The sequence below is a fragment of the Agelaius tricolor genome, unplaced genomic scaffold, assembly GCF_023055355.1.
Source record: "Agelaius tricolor isolate 1412-34295 unplaced genomic scaffold, bAgeTri1.0.p SCAF_15, whole genome shotgun sequence".
Classification (NCBI taxonomy): domain Eukaryota; kingdom Metazoa; phylum Chordata; class Aves; order Passeriformes; family Icteridae; genus Agelaius; species Agelaius tricolor.
Genome location: NW_027269275.1, coordinates 9105001 through 9127789, shown reverse-complemented (window position 1 = coordinate 9127789; position 22789 = coordinate 9105001). Strand labels below are relative to the sequence as shown.

Sequence of the window (22789 nt, the reverse complement as noted above, 5' to 3'; positions counted from 1 at the left end):
ATTAGGTAGGACTAATTTGTATTTCTGCACCTATGGAATTACCTTTCCCTTCCTTATCAGCTAGCAGAACACATTGCCATTTTCTGTCTTATTTCTTGCTTTAACTCTTTCTTTTCAGTGACAGCTTCCATACTTGTTCTCTCAGGGGAAAATTTTAAGTTCTTCAATAAGGTAAATGCTTTGAATTTCATCCCATGAGGGAAGTTCTGAGTTTCTTTGTAGAAGATAATGAAAAATCTGCATTTGTGATGATGGCAAATGGTACCTTACTGGTGTCTGTGGCCTGCACATATGCTAATATCAGAGATAAGCATCCCAGGAATATATATATTGTTATTAGGAATAATTCATTATCTTATCCTTTATTATAGGTACAAGACCTGAATCTGATATCAGTTCACTAGAAAACCATTGGTGTTTCACTCAGAGTTCTGAAGGCAATGAGTGCCCTTTGTGTTTGCCTAGTAGAGGGATTTTCAAAGAATTATAATGGCTTTTAGATGGTGATACATCTCTGCATTCAAGAAAAGTGTTTACTTAACTTCATTGGCTTCACAGAAAAGCAAGTTGAACATGAGCTCTCTTGTCATCTTGCTAGTGTGCTGCACACAGGTAAAATACCCCTTTAATGGAGCAATCTGCAGTGCACAGTGCATGTAGAGTGATCTGCACGTGTTCAGAGAACAGCTACTTCTTTCCATCTCTTCAATATTCCTACATTCATTTTTTTAAATAACTTACTTCTTTTTCTTTCTTAAATAGAAAAGCAGCTGAAGATTAGGACAAGGTACAGTCAGAAGGATCATACAGGTAGATTAGATTTTTATGTGGTGGGTAGATATTTCAGAGTAAATAAGAATAAGCTGGATGAAATCCAAGTAAATGGAAAAGATGATAATAACATATAAAATCTGTAACTTCTTTCTATGTCAGAAGTTGCTCCACCAGCCGTTATTTACTTTTTGATAGAAGAGGTGAGTGTGGAAACCTAAAGGAATTTCAGGAAAAAAAAACTTAAATGAAGATTTAACCCCAATGTGAAAGAAAGGGGGCAAATAAATATTAGCCCTTAATGAATAAAGAGTGTCTGGGAAGAAAAACAGAACAGGAGAAACTGAACAATTCCTTTTTACTGGAGGTATTTAAGTTTGTGTATATATGCAAGTGTATATAGCACCACAAACGAAGTATGATCATTTTGTTATATTTTGTTTTGATTTTTTACTATTAAATTATTTGAGGTTTTATTCTGAAGATCAATAGGAGACAGCTAGAGGAGCATTGAAAAAATACTGTGAATTGAAAATCCTGCTGTATTCTGTCTTCCTTACATTTTTAGTATGGCCCACAAACAGGAAGAAAACCTGTCAATTGATCATGCTTGTTTCTAGAATGCCTGCCTAGGATTCATTCATGTTGAGCAACAAGACAGATTTCCAGGCAGGCATAGTTTTTGCAGTGTGTATGTGGCAATATCCTCTTTGGAGGATTTGTTTTCAGGAGTTTTAAGACAAGTCAATGGTCTTCTGCAAAAGACATCACTAAGAGGAATAAATAAAATACATCTTAGTAGTAAAATATTCCTCTAACGTCCATTTTTGTTTCATTCATATAGTTTTCTCTGAGCTATTCTCTTTGGATACGCCTGAAAGTGTTTTTTCATATGAGCATCACAGATAATGGTAATATTCCAGTATCTGACAGTATAGTTCAAGGTCTTTTTTATATTACATTAAGATCTCATCGTAGGTGATGCTTCCCTGTTTTTCTGAATGTCTTTCTGTGTTTATCACCTTCAGTTCTGAATATATTTTATTAATTCATTTCCACATGCCTTCTAGGGGAATATGCATATTTTAAGAAACACGACTAATTGTTTAGTATTGAGATTTTTCATTTCCTAATACTGCAAAGCCGCATTTCAAGTCACTTTCTCTTACACAGATTTATCTTTATTTTGTGCCACAGGTGTCATGAAAAATACTTGTTTAGCATTGACAGTGGCAAATGTTTAAATTTCCATTTTCATCTTGAATAGTGTTACTATTTTTAGCCCACCTAGGTTATTTGGAGTGAAGAAGCAAAGGAGGTAGCATAGAAAGTTTGAGAAATAAACCCTATTGTGTTCCTTTATTCAGTTTCTTTTCTCCTGCACACTTTCTTGGACTCAGTTCCTTCTCTTTGTTCTCCCCCACAACCCTTCTCTTCCCTTGTAAATCCACTTGAATGGAGGAATATTTTCTTTGTGGAACAGGAAACTATTTCCAGATTTAAAGGAGGATAGTCTGGAAAACCCATGGGAACAATAGATACTTGAGAAAAGAAAACAGAACCCTCTGTTGTTATTACTACAATTGTGTGCCAAGACTAGAATTAAATATCGTACATTTGTGGGGAATGAGCTCTCAGCTGAAGGCCTGCTCATCTGGTCTCTCTTATCACCTAGATGCCTTCACCTAGACTCTGTTAGCTCCTCAGAGTGTGGGCACCTTCGCTGTCAGCACCTGTGAAGATAAAACTTTACAAAAAGATAACTGAACGCTTAATAATGTTCATAAAGCAGAAAAGTACTAGTAGAAGATCATATTTGGTACCAAAACTCATTATAGCTGTATTAAAACTAGAGCTCCCCATTTACTGATAGCAGAAGGATGTTTTGTGACATTCTTTTAAATGCAGTTATTATGGGCCAAAAGATCAGCTCTTCCACCCCTTGCATATACACCTGGGTGCTAATCTAGCTGTAGTTATTTTGAGACTTGTATAGGCCATTTATTAACCTCACTCCATGTCAAGTGGGGCATCCTGTCACAGGAGCCATCACCTTGCTTAAGCTGCTCATGTGCATGCACAGGTCTCAGCTGAGGCTAAAGGTAGCACAGAGAGGAAGTCTCAAATCTGCTGAGGGCTCCTCATGCCAAGCAGAGTGTTTTATAAGATTGTGAAATGGTGTGGAGGAGTTAGCACTGGGTCTGTGGGTAAACCAAGACATTCTGTCTCCAGATCTGTTAGTAAGTAGCTTTCAGAAGCACCAAAATCAATTAAAAAATGAATCATTTGTCTGTGTTAAATATAACTTTGAAGGTTTGAAATAGAGTCAGGCTGAAATACTGTCCTCTAGCTGGTTACTGAGGGAACCCTCGTAGCTGGCATCAGCATTGGACAAGGCACAGAACTTAGCTTTGAAGTTTTAAGGAAGAGGAAGGCTTCGAGTTTTAAAGGTGACTGTGTGACCACATGAATCAGTCACTACCCAATCCTATTTTGCTCTTTCCAGGTTTTTTGTGTTGTGTTTTGTTTTGAAGTTAGGAGCCCTCAGCATGTGTGTGCCAGTGTGTTTGTGAGGACATGTGTATGTATGTGTGCTGTGCTCGTCTGCCAGAACAGATTCCCCTGAAAGAGTGCTGCAGAAATCCAGCTGCTTTTCCATTAACAGCCTTGATTTCCAAATGGACTCCAGGAGGATACTTTCTTGAGCTGCCTAGGGATAACTAGCCAATCCAAACTATTTCCTTTGATATGGTTGGCTGTGTCAGCTTTCGGCCAATGGAGTATGGCCTTCTTCCTATTATCATGTTAATCACCCTTTGCTGTTTTAGCCTAGAAAGCCCTGCCTAAGCAAAGGCACACTGGTACAGAATTCATGGAATATGCCTAACTTCCATGGTGCATTTGTTATTACGGTGTTACAGCCTGTTCATTAGCTTCCAGCAGGCTACCTTGTTGCCATTGATGACATGGGAAGTAGTTAAGCTCTTGGTAGCACCTAATTTGTTCTTTCCTCAGCAGGTGCTTGAGGAAATTGGATCCCATGCACAGAGGGGGTGACAGCAACTCTTCTGTTTAACTCAAAACTTCTGATTTATTACTGCTGTCCTAAAAATGGGGTTCTATACCTGGGTGTGAGGTGGAGGCCAAAGAAAAAGTAACGTGCATCTAAAAGTCCACAAAAAGTACCCTCAAAACTATTTTCCTTCAAAAGGTTAACAGGGTGTCATTTACTGAATTGGGCTTCTCTGTGCTGTTGATTTGGGGTTCTCATCCATCCCTTGTGGCCAGCACACAGAGATTTCACGTGTATTCTGCTGCCACCAGCTTTGGCCGTGGGATGCAGACCTCATGCTTGTGCCTAGTGGCAATTTTTGCAGTAGGAATTATTCTTCAGAAACAAGTAGGCACAAAAGGCCCAATTTTTTAAAATTACATATCAAAAAATGTCTATTTAGATAGCATATTCATATGCAGTAAATAAGCATGTACATCAAACCAAAGCACCATACATATTTCTGCTTTGGGCAATAAGAGTTTTTTGCAAGTGTACAAAAGCTTAGCCTTCATGATTTTTGATCCTTTGTTTGTTGGTTTTTTTTCCCCTGAGTTGGATGTCCAACTTGTTGACATGCATTTTAATTTCTGCAAATGGTGCCTTGGATTTTTTCCTGCCATGTTGCACAAGTACACGCATCACTGTAAATCTGAGTGCAAACCCCATTTTCCATTTGAATAAATAGCTCATGTAATTGCCTCTTCACACTGTCTCCTGACTTCTGCAGCTAGGCCTCCCTGGTATGACTTTGAGATGGAGAAAATATAAACAGATTGTACCAGGAAACAGTTCTTTATGATAATGCAGTTTTTTCAGGATTTCTGATTAGAGATGAATACAAAATGCATCATTTCCTTCACTTCACCAAGTAACTGTAGGTGCTCTGCCTACTCTATGTTGAGTTTAATGAAAGGTCGAATTTTTTGAGAAAGTTGATCTTAGTCTGAAAACAGTTACTTTTCTGTCTTTTATTTCATTCTGGGGGGATTTTACTGCTATGGGTTAAATGACAGGTGCAAATTCCTTGTGGCTCAGGTACTCAGTCAGATTTTCAAGTAGTGTAATTTGAAATTTTTAAAGTTGAAATTAAAATTTCTCCTAAAGCAGGTTGGTAATTATAGATTGTGTTTATGGTCCCAGAAAAGCCTGGCCTGGGGATATATGGGCAAAAAAAGCCTCAGTGGAGGAAATTTGAAGCATATAACGTGCTGTATTCATGATCACACTTGCCTTATGCTACAGTGCAGTTTTCTCTAATCTCTTTTTGGTTATTAAACAGAAAAAGACCTATCAATGCATCAAGTGCCAGATGACCTTTGAGAATGAGAGAGAGATACAAATCCATGTCGCTAACCATATGATTGGTAAGACATTCTTTACACTAGGCCACTCATTGGCTGCTTGTTTTTTGCTACTCTTTGACATTCACTATTCTAATAACTTGTTAATATTCATGCTGTAATTTATTTTTTTATTTTTCAAGGAAAATTATTTTGATGTAATGATTCTTCACTTCAAAGCTTTTTAAATATGTGGTTATAGAAGTGTTACTGCTGAGCTTTTTCGTTATCCTTCTGAGTCCTCATGTAGCATTTTCATTTATATTAAAATCAAACTTTTGACAGTATCTTCCATTTGATAGCATAAATTTCTCTCTATCTGTGTAAAAAGTACTTGCCAGTTGTCAACCACTTAGGAGCAATTATGTTTCAATTTTGTATGTCATGACATTGAATAGATGTAACTGCTAGCATTTTCCCAGCTAAGTGTGGTGAATTCCTGAGGAACATTGTCAAAACAAAACACTTACAGAGTTATTTCAGTGGTTTTTTCTACTTTTCCCAACAATTCTGGACTTCAGAAAGTTCAGCTTTTCAGACATACAAATGTTTTAAAAATCAGTGCTTTCTGCCTTCTGTGACAGTCCTGTCACAGGAGTTAGTAAAATCATTGTTGTCACCTGCTAGGTTGTACTTCTGCTGCAGCTGTGATTGCTTCTCTGATGAACACAAAGAAAGGTTTTTTCCTGTATGGACAGATGTTATAAATATATGTGTTGGCCCAAGAGGTCAGTTTATTTTGGTGCATAGACCACAAGAAGATTCTTACACATGCCACTGTAGGCATGTGTTGGATGAGACCCTTCAAGGACCTGGCAGTGCTCTCTGTGTCTCATACTTTCCTATGCAGCATTTATCTCCCAGAAGCATAATGGTTTTCCTTCAGCAATTTTACATTTAGGAAATTATTCTCCCATCAATTCTGCTATGTAACTCCTATTAGCTTTGAAGTGGATTATGCATAAATGCCAGAGAGAGAGAAATGTGGACTGACACACTCTTCAAACCCCTACCCCCAAATGAAAAACATACATATCAGTCACAATCATTTTCATCCAAGAGCCAGACAGGAGTTCTAAGTTAATGTCAAGCAGGTTAAGATTAAGATATCTAAAAGTGTTTGCTTTTGTAGCAGGTGTTAATGTAATCTCTTGTTTGCAAGCTTGAAGAGTGAGATCCTTGTTAATTGGACCATGGTGATTTCATGTAGCTCCCTCCTAGATTTTGAGAAAGAAGTCCTTAGCAAGCTTAGCACTTGTTTCAACTTAATTTGTGATCCAGTAGCTAATAAGTGGTTTTTAAATACAAAGGTCATGAAATGCTGAGTTAAGGTTCTGCTTGATTCAAGGGGAAAAATTTTTTTCCTTTTGGAAAAATGTAATTTCTTCATTTTCCAGTAACTTATATGTGAAGTTTATTTATGTATATGCCCATATTAGTGCTGTCTGTAATAATATACAATTATACACATGACCTTACAAAGTCCTTAGCACCATACGAAGACAACAGGTATAGAAGGCATTGGAGGCTGTGAAAATTGTGGTGCTGTTATTTGGGAAAACTGTACCCATTGTTTCCTTGAAGCTGTACATCGGTTACTTTAGTATTTGGAAGAATTCTATGTGGTACAAAAGTGCTATGGGCCCAGTTCTGTACACCTAGAACATGGTAAATACCAGGGTGTGGTAAGAAAATATGTGATAATTCCACTGTGGTGTCATATCTTCATGTCCCTTTGCTGAGGTATGTGCATTAAGTTAAGGTCATCACTGCTTTTAATGGTTTAGTTTAGGAAAGAGAAATGTGTAGAAATCTTTAATATGGAGCTAAACTTCCTCTCACTCTGGGCATCTCAGTTTACAACCCTCCTGGGCCCCCACTCCCTCAGGACATGCAACTGCTCACAAAAAAGGTGTTTCCAGTGAGTTTGCTCATTGGTATTTGTTTTTTACGGGGGAATACTGAAGAGAAAAGGAGAGGCTAGATGTCAGCATTTCTTCAGCAACAAATGCTGTTCAGATTGTTGGTGTTAATTTACATAGTCCTGGGATGGTAATGTTAGGGACAGAGACTAACTCCCTCCTGTGCTTGCTCCTATCCCCCTTGGTCATAGCCTGAGAACTTTGTTCCCTTGTTCAGGCCTTAGGACAGCTTGCACAGGTCCCCCTGCTGCTTAGGCTGGTTTAGCACTGGTAAGGGGTACAAGAGTTTCCCTTCTCTGTGTTAGACCAAGTCTAGCCAGATGGGCAGCAGGAGAAAGAAGCTAATATAGCTGTGTCTGCAGCCCAGGTTCAGTTCACAGGAATTATTAATGTCATCGTTGTCAATTTAAAATCTGCAGATGAGGATTTGTTTGTGCTGGAGGGACACTGAGATCTCAGGGTGAACATGCAGGTGTCTGGGAGACAGGAGAAACTTACCCTCAGACTGTGTGTCCTCAGGAGCTTAGGGCTGGCCTCATCTCAATGAACTTGTATCTGTCTAAAATTAAGGTGTCTGGTTTAATATAGTCATTGAGATGCTGTCCAGGGAAAATGAATGATTGATACCAATCTAAGATAAGAGTTTGAGTAGGATAAGCATTTCCAGGGAGAGATTTTTATCTCTCTTTTGAATTTGAGGAGAGCCAAGACAATGAAGTTAGCCTTGACATGTAATTTTTAGGTAAAAAATCCCTTGGCTTTGATAATCCAAGACTCAGCAGCACTTTCTTCTCATACTTTAAGAAACACGAAATCAATAGTTGAGATATCTTAAGCACTTGCTTACAGTTTTATTCTGCTCAAATGACTGTCAGCAAAGGAATCCCTGCTCTGTAGCAGTGATACCTTTTAGGTAGTAGTGTCCGTAATATGATTAAAGAATTCAATTATTTCTGACATCATGGTCTTAAAAACAGCATCCAGTTAAGTTGGCTGTGCCTCCCTCTTCAACCTCTCAGATTCCCAGTCTGGAGCTGGAGGCCCTGTTCATAATTCATGGAGGTAGGGGGTTGATTTTTTCAAAGCAGTATGAAGAGAATTTCCAGTGCTACTCCCACACACCGCTTTGAAAAATTACCCTGCTGCACTCCAGCCCTTCATATCCTGTGCACAAACACAGAGGCACATTGGGTCCTTCAGGGGTCCCCAGGGAGGGAGCAGGCTGGATCCATCCCCAGAGGAGGGAAACGGGAGATGTTTTGTTTCAGCTGATGCTGGGGCCTGTAGGAGGGCTCTGTGGCAGAACAGAGCTCCTCAGCTGGGGTTAGCCAGGAAGGGATCTGTTTAGGAAGGTTTTCAGCTGGGGGGGTAGTTCGGGTTGGAATTTTTAGAGAGCAGTGGTCTTTGAAACATTGCACCGATTGGGGCTCCTTTGAAACATTTCCATGCCCATAGAAAGGGGATCCCCCTTTGAAACATTTACAGGCATTGGGGAGTCCACCTGGGACTATATCAAAAACTTTCAGCAGTTCTTGCTGCCTCTGTACTTGCTTACCTCCTGTTGTGCTGACCTGGCAATGTTTAAAGCTTCTCCCCCTTTTCTCCCCACCGAGCTGTGCCTCTGATGTGCCGTCTCTGTTAGATGAGGGGAGGATGGGCCTGTGGGCCCGGGGCTCTACGGGGGGCACCGAGCAGCCATGGCAGCAGCCCCAGCGTGGAGATCTGTCAGTGCAGCCTCTGCCCATGGCTGGGGGAGCCCTGGAGCTTCAGCCTCCATGGCAGGGCCACCGCCGAGTCCCCGTGTGGGCAGTGGCTGCTCCCATCCTGCACTGCCAAGGGAAATCCACTCAGAGCCCTGCACAGGGAAATGAGGATTAGGCCCAGGGCTTTCCTGTTGGGTTTTTACAGCTGTGCTCTTCCCACAGCCAGGCTGGGTTCCCTAATTGATATTTTTCAGGGGCACATAATTGCACAGATTTGTTCTCTGGGTGGGTCAGGTTGCCTGTACCAAGGGGAAGTGCATTTGATCCCTGCCAGAGCTCTCGGCTCTTTGGGTAAGAGGAGTGGGCACAGCAGTACTTCTCTCTGTCTCACTTAGATGGGGCATGTTTTCCATTTAACATTCAAAGAAGATGAGCAACTGTCCCAACTCTTCTTTCTCCGTTTTCCAAGAAAGTCTCCTGGCAAATGCGCACAGGAAGCTCAACTGCGGCTTGGTTAGTACTGGAACAGGGAAAATAATGATTCCTGGTTTGTGCTCCAACACTGGGATTGCTGTAACATTCCTCCTGCCTCTGGCTCCAAAGGAATGTGAGCATTGTGGGCCCATGAGAGGCTGTCCCAGTGCTGGGAGCTCAGCAGAGCCCTGCCCCAGTGCCACTCCTGTCCTTCCTGTGCAATTGCCAGTGCTCCCTGCCAAGAGCCAGGAATGAGCCCTGGTGAGCAGGGGAGGAGGGGCGAGGCTGGATGTGTTTGTGATGTGAACATGAGGCCCTGTCTGAGCTTTGGGAGCTGCTGGGGACAGAGGGGAGTGCTGAAGGGAAAGCTTCCAGAAGTCACAGTGAAATTGTTCCCTGGTCCAGTTCTTGAACTGCAGCCTGGATAAATTCCTCCCTGTTTGATGGGATGGGGTTGACAAAGTTAAACACCATGTTTGGGAGAGTTTTCTGAGTACTGCCCCAAGCCACGGCATATCATACATTGTGTGCAGCGTAGGACTCCAAGGATCTTAATTACCTTTCCTGCCCTTAGAGATCATGTTTCAAGTTCTGGAAACACTCTGCCAGAATTAAACACAAAAGAGAAGGAAAAACATCCATCTGCAGTTACATTTCTTTCAAATACATACAAGTATTTGAAACAAAATAATGGCCAACTGTAGGTCTGTTATTTTGTTAACATTTTAAAATAATGTAATATTTTAAAATTAAAAAGTAATTTGGGTGCTTGGAAAAGGTCAAACTGCAATAGTGACTACAGAAATAATTTTCTAAAAAGCAGCAGTTTAGAACACTCATTTTATGTTCAGAAGAATTAGCAGTTGATACCAAGCTCAGTCACTTGATTTGAGATCATACTCAAATCAAGTATAAATCAATATATTCCCAATTATATTTTTGTTTTGGGTTTAAAAATTGAAACAAATGGTTTTATCTTTTGATTTTGATAATGAAGCATAAAGTTCATAAACTTAGATCTTAACAAAATTGCTAATTTTATGCTATATGATAAAAATTTGGAGTCATTTTGGATGGTCTTGAACTCCTTCCTGTCACAGTAGATTCTGAGTGCATGTGAAAAGGATGTAGGTAAGGTTCATTTTTGCAGAACTGACTTTTATAAATACGAAGATACTTAGCCCTGGGCATCCTCTGATGAGGATGTGAAGCATTTCTTATACTCAGGCCTGATCTTGTGAATCATTTGTTCCTCATTCTCATTAAGCTGAGGACAGCTAATGCTTTTCAGAATCTCTCTTATAATAAAACATATTTTACTTTACATGAAATAAATGTGTCAATATTGGAAGACACGCAGCTTTAATTCTTGTAAAATTCCTATTTCTTTGGACCTAAGGACTTCTGCTAGTTGAGGCATGTACATGGTAGCAGTGATGGTGACATTGTAAAGCCCTGTCTTTGTAATAGCTTTCAGGCATTAAGGCAAATAAAAATGTGCCAGATTGTTTTTGAAGCATTACTTGCAAATTATCAACAGGAACATATTTCTGGACTCAACTGCTGAATGTGTGAATTAATTATGGACACATTAGGAACTCAGAAATGTTTTTTTAACTTTGATGTTTGTAAAGCATATTCCAAGTAATTGCTCTTTTAATGCAGAATTGAAGGTACAACCTTCTTATATTTACCCAGCACTTGCTTCATATCCAATTCTATGTGGACTTGCCTTAATGAACAATATGTACTAGACTTTCATTTTGCAGCACCTGCCTTTTGAGAAACACTAATTTTGGGAAAAAAACGTTAAGTGTAAATGCTCTAAAGCACTTGCCTTTAGAGATGGACCCATACAGGGTGTCTCCCTCCACATGTCCCTGGGAGCCTTAATCCCAGGGACTGGCTGGGGTCCTGCTGGTGCTGCTTGAGAGGGTGTGCCCAAGTGGAGCTTGCTGCTGGCTCAGGCTCCTGGATACAGGCATCTGCTCATGCCAGTAAAGGTTCCCTGTTATATTGCCCAACTCTAAGCCCTGGGTTTTTGTTGGGTTTTTTTTTGTTTTTTTTTTTTTTTCCCATCCAATAGTTTTAACATTAACAATATTTGCAAGTCACTAAATATTGTAATGAGGCTAGAAATATTTGTTTTCCAACACTTTTTATCAGTGTAGTCCTACTGAAAGCCAGGTTGCCATTGCTAACAGAAGCAGCTTCTTTTATTTAGTATAACCAAAACTTACCTTAATATAATCTATTACTGAATTGGTTTCTTACTTTGAAACTTCAAAACATTGTGGTTTACTGTTCCTTCCTTTCTAATACTGAAAAATTGATTATACAAAGTCTTAAAAATTTTATCCAGTTGTCCTGTGCATATGGGGCATCCTGCAATTTTTACCTATGCATATTTGTTCATACAAATTACTCCATTCCATGAGAATGTATTTTGGTTTGCTTGTTTATCAGGAAAGAAATAACATTTCCCTTAATATATTCCTTCACATATTCCTTTTGCATTTTTCATTTCATTTAAAACTTGGTAATAGTAGTTCAGTTTTCACTGACATTTTTATAGCTGCTATGACAACATTCCTGTTTTGCATGATACATGCATAATGGGCAATGATCGCAGTGTTACATTGCTTTCATTCTTTCTTAACTGTGTTAAGATTCCTTACAGCCTCCAAACTCAATTTTCATATGCAGTGATGATTACACCTGTTTAAACATTTTCCTGGTAGTTTCATATTTATTCATAAAGGGAGCAGTCGATAAAACACCTTTTCTGCAATCAGTCTGAGTTTTAAGTGTGATATTTCTTCAAAGTTATCATTAACAAGCACCTCAGTCTAGTCCCAGACTTTCAATATCTGCTAAGCAGTGTAGCAAAAAATGCTATTTTCAGTAAACTTTACCCTGTGTAGAAATAATTTTTCTGACTATGTAACTTGGTCTTCATTTTATTAACTCACCTTTAAAACTCTTTTATGTTTGTATTTAAAAGTCTGCAGAGATAGTTTCTGCCTTATTCTCACATATTTTATATGCATATGGCCAGGTATTTCTAAGTTCATAACCAAATTTCTTAGCCCCTCTTTGCTAATCTTGAATCTGGAAAAGAAAGCAAGTCCTCACCATATGGGGCTTGGGTTCTCTCTGCAGATGGTGAAATGACTCTACTTTCTGGTAGAGAGGTCAACACCCCTCTGTGTCCTACTTTTGAGGAAAAAAAACCAGAATATTTCTTGTGGGTGGAAGAAGGAAAAAACCCACCACCACTTCTAAGCGCATTCTTCAGACTTCATATAAATGATATTTTCAGGACATTGTTCTCCTCATGTGAATTGTGGGACTAATGTTTCTATTTGTTCTGTCCTTAAAATTTAGGTGTTGATTTCTTTGTGGGAGCTTTTTAGCAAGTAACAGTTTTATCTGGATAATGTAGATGTCATCCCCCTTTCCTATTTATTCACTGGTTTGGAAATATCTGATACTCGTACCACTTTTTTTGACTGACAGAAAACTTGAAGACTTTTTCTGAAAAACAGATGATGTATGAGAAGTGAATAAAGAGCAAAGTAATGAATGTTTAGTGAAGTTGGAAAGACCTCATACTTGGGTTAGCTAGGAATTAGCTTTGGCAAAGTTGTAAAATACTCATTTTACCTATTTGGGGGAACATAGACAAGCTTCCAGACTGTTTCCAGTGATAGGAAAGTGGGAGAAGAATGTATTTAGTATCAGTAATCTATAGTTAAATTCCTTTTCTGCTGATAAAGTTCTGGATTTTACTATTTCTGAATATGAGGTTCTATACTGAGCACTTTTGAGCATTGACAAGTGTTTATTTTTCATCTTGTGATTGCAAAACAACCCTGTGGTGAATCAGTAAGGGTACTGGTGTGCATATGCTGAACCCTAGCTCTAGTTATCAGAGAAAAAGGGTTTGTTCATATATTAAAAGTCCAGGTTTGTACCTTCTGTTACTTGGGAAGTATCAGAGTCAGGCATTTGGACTGTTGCCTTTAATTATAGTTTAAACTCAACAGCATCCTTAACCTTGTGGAAGATTTTTATCTGGTCTCCTGGAACAAGAGGTTACCAACTGACATGACCCTTAAAAATTATTTCTGTGTTGTGATGGCTGGCAAGCAAGTTGAATCAAACACAGGCCTCCCTGGATGCTTTGTTTGGCACACTGGAATCTTGTTTTTTTAATTTGTGGAGGAAAACTTTGCTGCCCTGAAGTTCCTTACAACTGATCCCATGAAGGAAACCCATGTAAACTTTTGAGGCACTTGTACTTTTTTTTTTTTTTTTGTTTCAAGAATCCTGGCACAGATAAAGCCTTTGCACAACTGATCTCTGCAGATGTGCTGCTTCCTTGTCACAGACTTTGTTCAATTTATTAGTAAGTTTTGACAGCTTTGTGCCTTTTTAAGACTCAGATAGGTTTTAATTGAATATTATGACTTCTCAGATCCATTGTGTGCCATTTTAAAAGTTAAATTTCTTTTTTAGATGATTATACAATAAGCTTGAGGTAGGGGACTTCTGGTTGTCCCTGTCAGGCTTCTCTGTGTTAATATCAAACTCTAAAGAAGTGGCAAATCATGGTTTTTTAAGTGAAAAATGTTTTGTCCTGCCACAACTGAAGAAACTCGAAGAAATCATGTATGAATACCACAATCTCTCTAAGACAGAGCTCCATAGCAGGCCAAAACACCTCACTGTAGTTCCATAGTTGTCTTTTTCACCCGTTTCATGGAGCCATAAAATCATTGAGGTTGGAAAAGATCTCCAAGATGGAGTCTAGCCTTTGACCGAGCACTGCCCTGTCAACTAGACCAGAGCATTGAGTGCCACATCCAGGTTTTGAACATTTCCAAAGATTGTGACTCCACCACCTCCCTGGGCAGCCTGTTCCAATGCTTGTCAACCCTTTCAGTGAAAAAATTCTTCCTGATGTTCAACCTGAACCTCCCATGGTGCAGCTTTGGGCCGTTTCCTCCTCTCCTGTTGCTGTTGCCTGGGAGCAGACCCCGACTCCCACCTGGCTGCACACTCCTGTCAGGGAGCTGCAGAGACCAAGAAGGTCCCTCTGAGCCTCCTTTTCTCCAGGCTGATTCCCCCCTGCTCCCTCAGCTCCTTCTCATTGGACTGACTCTCTAGATCCTTCACCAGCTCTGCTGTCCTTCTCCGGACAGACTCCATCCCCTCAAAGTCATTTTTGAATTGAGGGGCTCAAAACTCGAGGTGTGGCCTCACCAGTGTCCTGTGTGGGGCAACAATCTCAGCTTTGTGATTTGTGATTTGTCCTGCTGGCACAAGCCCAGAGGCAGATGGGGTGAATGAGGTGTGGATCTCATGCGGAGGAGCTGAGCCTTTTTGCCTCCTGCTTTGTGTAGGAAGTGCCAACTCCAGTTTAGTCCAGTGTTTCCTTCTTTGGCACCTCCTGAATTGGTGGAGAAGGCTACAAAAGGTGGCACCAGGTAGGAAGGGCAGCCTGCTGATGTGTTTACATCACTACTTTAGTCAGTCACAGCCTACTTGGGATTTAATTCTGCCTTCAGCTGCACATCATCCATCATCTGGTGAACAGTCATGGGCCTTAAAAACAACCAAATCTTTTGGTCATTGTGTGTGTAACTGGGAAGCATTTAGATTTTACGATTACTTTCTCCTGTGCTACATTCACAGGAAAGTTTTTTAGCATGGCTCAGGCTAGGCAGAGCCTTTGGTTTTAGGTTTTGCTGCAGATAGAGTTTGGGTTTTTTAAGGGATCAGCATCAACTAGCACCACTGGCATGTCCTCTGTTGTTCTGTTTTGCATGCATCAGCTATTGTGTATTATTGGGGTATGGACAAATAGTTCTTAAACCCCATGACTGTGAGTTATATCCAGGAATAAATATTGGCAACAGAAGTTAAATGATGAAACCTCGTGCAATGAATGGTAACTGATTCAAGCTGGGCTGGATATAGATAGCTAAAGTTGAAGGGAAGAAAATATTCCAGTGACATTTTTCTCCTTGTTTAACTTTCTAGTTAAGAAATTCCATTTTTACTCCCCCTTTTCTTAAACAAACAAACAAAAAACCCCAAAAGACCCAAGAAACTTTTGATTCACCATTTTAAAATAAATCCATGATATGGGGTGAAAAAAAAAAGAAAACAAAAGCAGGCTTCCCTGTGCCTTTAAAATATTTTTAAACTGGTAGTAACTGTGCCTTCATTTCCAGAACATCAGTGGGGACAGTTTCCTTAGAAGACTAATTCTAATGTGTCAGAAACTGAAGTCAACAATCTGTTAAACCTGAATGATGACCTTCCAAGGGATGGGGAATTTACATCATGAGATGTTATTTGCTTAATTTACTTTAAGTAGCATTTGAAAATCTAGATGGACAATTTAATTTTTTTAAAAATCCAAGCCTTTTTAATTTACATATCTTTTGACTTAGTTCAGCAAAGAAAAATACAAAAGTGAAAATATTGAGGTTTGATTTCTCCTTCCAGTGGAAATACTACTAGATCTTAAATGTACAAGGTGCAATTATATCTAACTTGCATCTTTGTTCTTGTTTGACCACGACTTACCAGGAAAAGAGCTCCAGAGACCTTTAAATGGCCTAGTCAAAGAGTTTTCCCATTTCCTAAGGCTTAAACAGGGGAATCGGCTGCCATTTGCAGGCTAGCAATACAGTAAAAGCACATCATTGTACACAACATTTTATTTGGACAGCTGTATAAAAATGGCAACACACTGTGAAATCCATTAACAGCAAAACATGTTAAATTCAGCAAAATGCATCTCATGTGGAACACTGAATAAGAAATTATAGTCTGAGTTTTACTAGCTGGTTATCAGACTTTGTCTTGAATGAAGAAAATTGAATTTTTTTTCCATGTGTCTGCCTGTAATAACAGTGAACGCTGTACACTGGGTTTTGAAACCAGGGTGCACCTGTAAATTCTTGCCCCACAGACTCTACTGCAAGGATTTTGCAAATTTAAATACTCCTGAGGAGGCTTAAGGGGGGCAGTTTTCATGTTGCGTCCCACCCGCACTCACTTGCACTACTGGATTCAGAACCATCTGTAGGGGTTAGTTCTAGGGATGTAGGAGTAAGAGCTCAAACTAGGAATAAAAGCATCCTTCCCCCTTGTCTTGCTGCTGTGCCAGCAAGGACTGCAGTTTTGTCTACCAAGAGCAGGTTCTTTTCCTCATGAGGGATTTCCATGGGTGGATTTTGCTGTGCTGCATGTAGTAAGACTTTTCACGGTTAATCAATAGCATTTAAAAATTCAAAACCTCTCTCCAAAGTATTTTGCATTTCCATTGTTCATACTGTTTAACTAGGAGATGTTGCTCATCAAGATAGGATGCTATTAAGTATTCTGGTAGAGAAAGAAAAAATGAGTTTACTCTTGCCTGGTAGAAAATGAAACAGCCATGTTAACTTTAGCTCTAATCATGAGATTAAAAGTCTAATGGGGAATTATATCATTTTCACTCTTCAAAGCCAGCATCAGTGACCTTTGGAGAGTTTTAACTTTAACAGCCTAATGATTTCTCTTCTAGAAGATGGAAAAAGCAGTCTTTTCCTTGACAAGGAAATGAAAAGTGGATGAAAAAGGCAAGCACAAGTAACCATATGCTGGAGCAGGCTAAATGACTTTTAGTCATATTCAGTACCACTTGTGAGAGATGGTTTCCAGGCTTTGTTATCCAGGCCACTGGCTGCTCTGAGGGGAGACAGATAAATGCAAGGCAGAGCCATGGGGCTGGGGGACAGTGTCAATGCAAGGCAGAGCTATGGGGCTGGGGGACAGTGTCAGTGCAAGGCAGAGCTATGGGGCTGGGGGACAGTGTCAGTGCAAGGCAGAGCTATGGGGCTGGGGGACAGTGTCAGTGCAAGGCAGAGCTATGGGGCTGGGGGACAGTGTCAGTGCAAGGCAGAGCCATGGGGCTGGGGGACAGTGTCAATGCAAGGCAGAGCTATGGGGCTGGGGGACAGTGACAAAAGCAAGGCAGAGCCATGGGGCTGGGGGACAGTGTCAATGCAAGGCAGAGCTATGGGGCTGGGGGACAGTGTCAATGCAAGGCAGAGCCATGGGGCTGGGGGACAGTGACAAAAGCAAGGCAGAGCCATGGGGCTGGGGGACAGTGTCAATGCAAGGCAGAGCTATGGGGCTGGGGGACAGTGACAAAAGCAAGGCAGAGCCATGGGGCTGGGGGACAGTGTCAATGCAAGGCAGAGCTATGGGGCTGGGGGACAGTGTCAATGCAAGGCAGAGCCATGGGGCTGGGGGACAGTGACAAAAGCAAGGCAGAGCCATGGGGCTGGGGGACAGTGTTGGGGGGACAGCCCTGCTCCTCCACGCCCCCGTCCCATGGCAGTGACAGCTCTGACCAGCAGGGCTGAGTGTGCACGCCACTCATCCTGAGCAGGTCTGCTGGCCTGTGGTGTGAGGCTCGTTTCCTGTGCAGGAGCACTGGAATTTCTTGTTTCAGTTCCTGTTTGCCGCGGTTGCGAGCTCAGGCTGTTGCTCTTTTGCCAAGCTGGCAGCACGCGGGGGGAACTTCCTGCGCAGGGGATGTAAAAGCGATTCTCTGATTCTTCCTCTGCAGCCATTGGGAGATAAAAGCCAGGACATCAGGGACTGCAAAGAGGGAGCCAAATTATATTTATAATATTAAAGTGAGTGCATTTGTGGTTTTGCCATTCTCCAGGGTTTTTCATAAGTAGAAAAACATGAATTAGCATTTTCCATTTCCATATATTGACTGGAAAAATAGCCTGCTCTCAATTAAGACCTATAGCTTTTGGGATGTATGCAACAATTTTATAAAATATTTACAGCAAAATTTGCATTTTACATGGTATTACAGTTTTTCTTGTGTTTAGTAGAAAGGACTTAGGCCTAAGAGAGAAAATTCATCCAGCGTACCAAAAGGGAAATATATCTAAAATTAGGTGGTTGGTATTCACAACAAGGAATGTCCAGTGCTGACTGTTACCTCTAGTAATTACTGAAGGTCACTTTGCCCCCCAGCTATTTGTTACAGCCGCGGCAAGGACCGTGCTCCCTGTGCAGAGCTATCACTGTCCCTTTAAAACTGCCTTTGGAAGCGATTGGAGCTTTGTGCTAGACAGATAAGTAGAACATTTTTTACCAAATGTAAATGTGCACTGTAAAGAACATAGCTATTTCCTGGATAATTTGCAGTTGTATATTTTATGTTAATTTCACCGAAAATATTGCACCCCTGCCAGGTTTAGTAGAGGCTCACTGTGATATGAATAATTTCTAGCGAATCTTTTTTTTTTCTTCATTTAAGATTTGGCACCTTTTTAAGATTTTAATAATAGCAACAAGGAGGAAGATTTAGAACAAGTGAAACATTAGAGCCAAAGAAATTCACATTGAGAGCTAATGTAAAATAGCAAGAATAATTACATGGAAAACAGTTTCCACAGATGTTTTTCCTTGTAATGTAATAACTATTTACTAAACTGTTTATTTTAGGCCCTTGGTTTACAATAAAATATTTATACATGCTCTGCTGTAATAAAAAAATATTGACAAAATACTATAGAGATTTTTAAGAGACAATTAGTATTTCCCTGTCTGGAAAGTGAGCACAAGAGAAGCAGCACCAGCCCTTGCCATGCTCTGAGAGGAGATGCTGGGTTAGCAGCAGCATCCCTTGCAGGTTTGTCTGTGCTCAACTCTGCTTACAGGGAGACTCTGGACTTGTGGCAATCCAGAGGGGAACTTACTGAAGAACATGAAAGCCAGCAATCTAAAGACAGTGGAAACACTTTTCCACTTCTTTTCCACTTCTTTGCAGGAAAAAAACCAACTTTATTACATTTCTGTGTTATTATACAATAAGGTTATGTCTTGTCTAAGCAAAATGTGCCAGTTTTAGGAGCAGGTTTAAAGTTCAGGATGCCAGAATCCTGAATCTTGTTCTTTAAAAACAGTGTGGGACAGTGACATCTCTGAAGCACTGCCTGTGGCAGGTTTAAAGCTATTGCTTTATGCTGACTGAACCACATCTGTCATACCCCTAATTCATGAAGCTCCTCACGTGCCCATGGAGTCTGTACACTGCTACACAGGGACTAACCACCTATGCAGATATAGCAGTGCCTTAGGGTGATGAAATCAGCAATTCAGCAATACTGAAAGGGCTACAGATTATACTTTCCATGCATGATCTTAAAATGTCTATTCTTCTGTTCATGAATATAGAGAAGAAGCTTTATTTTGAGGTATCTAAAAATCTTGAGCAGAGGAGAGTATCCTATAAGAAACTTCAGTTCCTCTGCCTGTCAGTTTTGTAATAAAAGGATTTCTTTCTTTCTTCAGAAGTTATTTTACATCCTTTACTTAACTCCAAAGTGGTGGCATGTAGCAACTTAAAAAGAGGCCTTCAGGACAAAAGAGAAAATACCTTTCATTTCATGGATACAGACCTCAGTGTCTGTGTGCATTTGAGTACCACCAGCATGTTAGAGCAACCTGAAGTCTGAGTAAAGACTGCATGGATGGATCTGAGCAGCCACTGTTTGGGAAGCAGGATGGTTTCAATATCCAGACATGAATCCATATTTAGCAGTTCAGGCTCTACTTTCAAGTAGACAATTCCCTTGAGTTTCCAGGCTAGCAAGTTGTGAGCTTTATCATTGCAGAAAAAACAGGGTAGCTGCTTCTTGGAATGATTTGAAAAATGAATTAAAAATATATGTATGAACTTTCTTTCTTGGTGAAACTGATAACACTCACCTGTTTTAAAATCATTAGGGTGATTACAAAGATTTTTGTCGTGCTGGGTTCTAAAATGTGCAGAAAAAGAACAGGGCAGAGCAGAAAGCAGCAAGCATAGGAACTAAAACTGAACAAAAGAGGGAGCTAAGAAATCTAAAATGTTCAGTTTTAAGGCAGAATAATCATAGTTACCAGATGCCTTTTGTTGTAAACAGACTTTTTTCAGAAGGTTGACTCTTCTAAGGAGGCCAATGCATGTGCGAGGTTTGTGAGCCTTGTTACTGATGTGCCATGCAAATCCATCATGTCCCATTCCCATAGTTGCCCTTGTAGAACCTCATCACAACAGCTTTTGGAGACTAAAAATTGGCTTTCCCTGTGAAAGTCTGCATAATTTAAAATCAAACCTACAATAAGAAAAATAGTGTAATATGTGCAATATTAAGTTGCACCAAAGTTGAATTCTTGGCTTTTAGATTTTCCTACCTTCCTGCTCCTGCACTGTTGACACATTGTAAAGTGCTGCCAGGTTATGCAATTATTTCAGTGCAGCTCATAGGAAAACAAAGGAATTTGTGCTTGGAAGTCAGCATTGCTCTGTACACAAGAATTTCTTTATTTTTCAAGGACTATGTTCTTGTGTAAGCTAATGATTTTGTTTTTAAGTTATATTCTCAGGGGCATGGACATCCAGGATAATCAAGGATGTACTTTTAATACCAATCCTGCAATGTTAGGTCTCTGGTGGAAAAATTGGCCCAACTGCAGGGCTTGAGCCTTGGATTAACCCCTGCTTGGAAGAATTGTTGATTTCCTGGTGCTGAAAATATTTGTAAATTGATACATATTACCTATGTGTAAATTAGTTCCAATGAAAGTAAATTAGCCAGTTCCCTCCCCACATGCATTTTAAAATGCCACTTACTGTTTATTACGATAGAAGCCATTATCTCTGTTAGTCATTTTGAGAAATAAGTACATCTGCCAGGGTTCTGCTCTTCATTGTCTCAGCCCAGCTCACCTCTGGCCCTCCCTGCTTGCCCACCTCTGGCAGCAGGCTGGGACTCCTCTTCTGGGAGAGCTCAGCTCACAGATCTCTCTCCAGCCCAAACTGGATGTCTTGTCAGCTGAAGTGGGAGCACAGAGTAGATATGGAAAGCAGAAATGAGGGTCTGAGAGAAGAGGAGGGCATCTTTTGGAATTTTGAATTGCCTTTTTTTGGCTGTCAAGAGGAGTTAAGGAAATATTTGTTCAAACAGTGCAATGTTATTGGTAATCCTGCATGGAAAATATTTTCAGTGAGGTATATTAAAGAGTAGAGCAAGAAGCACGTGTAGATGCAAACTGTGGAAGGTTTGAAAGTCCATGTGGTATGAGTTATAATGCAGACCCTTTTAAACAGTCTCCAAAAGCAGTCACCTAGTATCCCTACCATGTCCCTGCATGTTATGAAACAACTGGCAGAGAGCATTATTTTAATAAAGCATTGGCTGTTAGTGTCTCTCATACTGGATCAGGAAAAGAGTTCAGAGGACCAGATATTGCTGAAGAATCTGTCTCCAATTTTCCCTTTGGAACTGTGCTTATAGGGCTTTTAAAGGTTTATGTATTTAACATTGCAAATCTTCATTTTAGATTTTCATTTGCTGCTTGGGATTTTTATTAATTTTGCAGTGTTCATTTAAGTTGATCCAGCCCTTTATATCATTTCCAGCTTGAAATATTAGTTCAGAGATAAGCTTTATTATTAAATGCTTAATCTTGAACACTTGTCTTATTTGGTAAGAATTATCTCTGAGAAGTAGGCAAAGAGAAGTTGATTGCTGTGGTTTTAAAGCAGTTGTAACTGGAGTAGCCCAAGTACTAGTTTACAAAGGTTGGCATCCCTTCAGTTTGCCATCACAGCAGCTGGACTTCATTAAGTGCTGGTGTTAATTACTGGGAGAGTGTTGGTTCAGTATGTGAGCAGCAACACTTGGGGTGACACACAAAGTAGGAAAAGGGTCACCTTGAAATAGAAGCTTTAAAAAAAGCCGAACAGGCAAGGCAGGGCTGCCACTAATTTTGTAGCTGCATTTAGTCCAAAGTTTTTCAGCAAACAGGGAAATAAGCATTGCTGTGCAGCAGGGAGGAATGGCTTAACTGTGTGTGCCATTGAGGAGGCAGGAACAGAGGCGAGGGCTGGGGAACTTGCCCCCTAAGAAAGGAAGACATTAATGTCATATTTTCTGTGCGTGTTGTGTGAAAGAGAGGGAAAATTCTTTCTGTATTCTCCAGAGTTTTCAAGCCATATGCAGTATAGTTTGAGGAGGAAATATTAATAATTTCTTGTACTGTAAATAGTATTCTATGGAGAAAACCTGTTAAGGATTTGTATCTAAGGAATGTTTAGGAGATGAATGTCATGGAGAAAAACGTAGAACATGTGGTAGCATAAAACAAGTATTGCTTGGAAATGTTGAGTCCTAAAGCTGATGAGATTCAGACAAAGTGGGCCAAGTCCAGCCCTGGTGCAAGCAGCTGGTGGTGCACTCAGCCCAGTATTCCACCATGTGCTTAAGCAATAGCAAATTTTTATCTGTTTCTTTCACCTGGCAATTGTCTGGATGAGGTGCCAGGTGCCCGGGCTGGAAAGAGTGCGTGTGAGGATGTTGGAGGAGAATTAGGTTATTACATTTCCTGCTTAATTCTTCATCAGGGCTGCCGCCTGTATTTTCTACAGAAAAATCAATGCATTCTGAT

The 22789-nt window shown here is 40.3% G+C and overlaps 1 protein-coding gene across 10 annotated transcripts in view; it reads left to right on the top strand.

Annotated features, from left to right (window-relative positions):
- Nucleotides 1-22789, top strand: part of ZNF423 (zinc finger protein 423) — a 281081-nt gene that overhangs the window by 188268 nt on the left and 70024 nt on the right. For all 10 annotated transcript variants that reach the window (XM_071440356.1, XM_071440357.1, XM_071440353.1 and 7 more), the window contains one exon: nucleotides 5106-5190. In XM_071440356.1, coding sequence (XP_071296457.1) covers nucleotides 5106-5190 — 85 coding nt within the window. The remainder of the gene's footprint in view (nucleotides 1-5105; nucleotides 5191-22789) is intronic.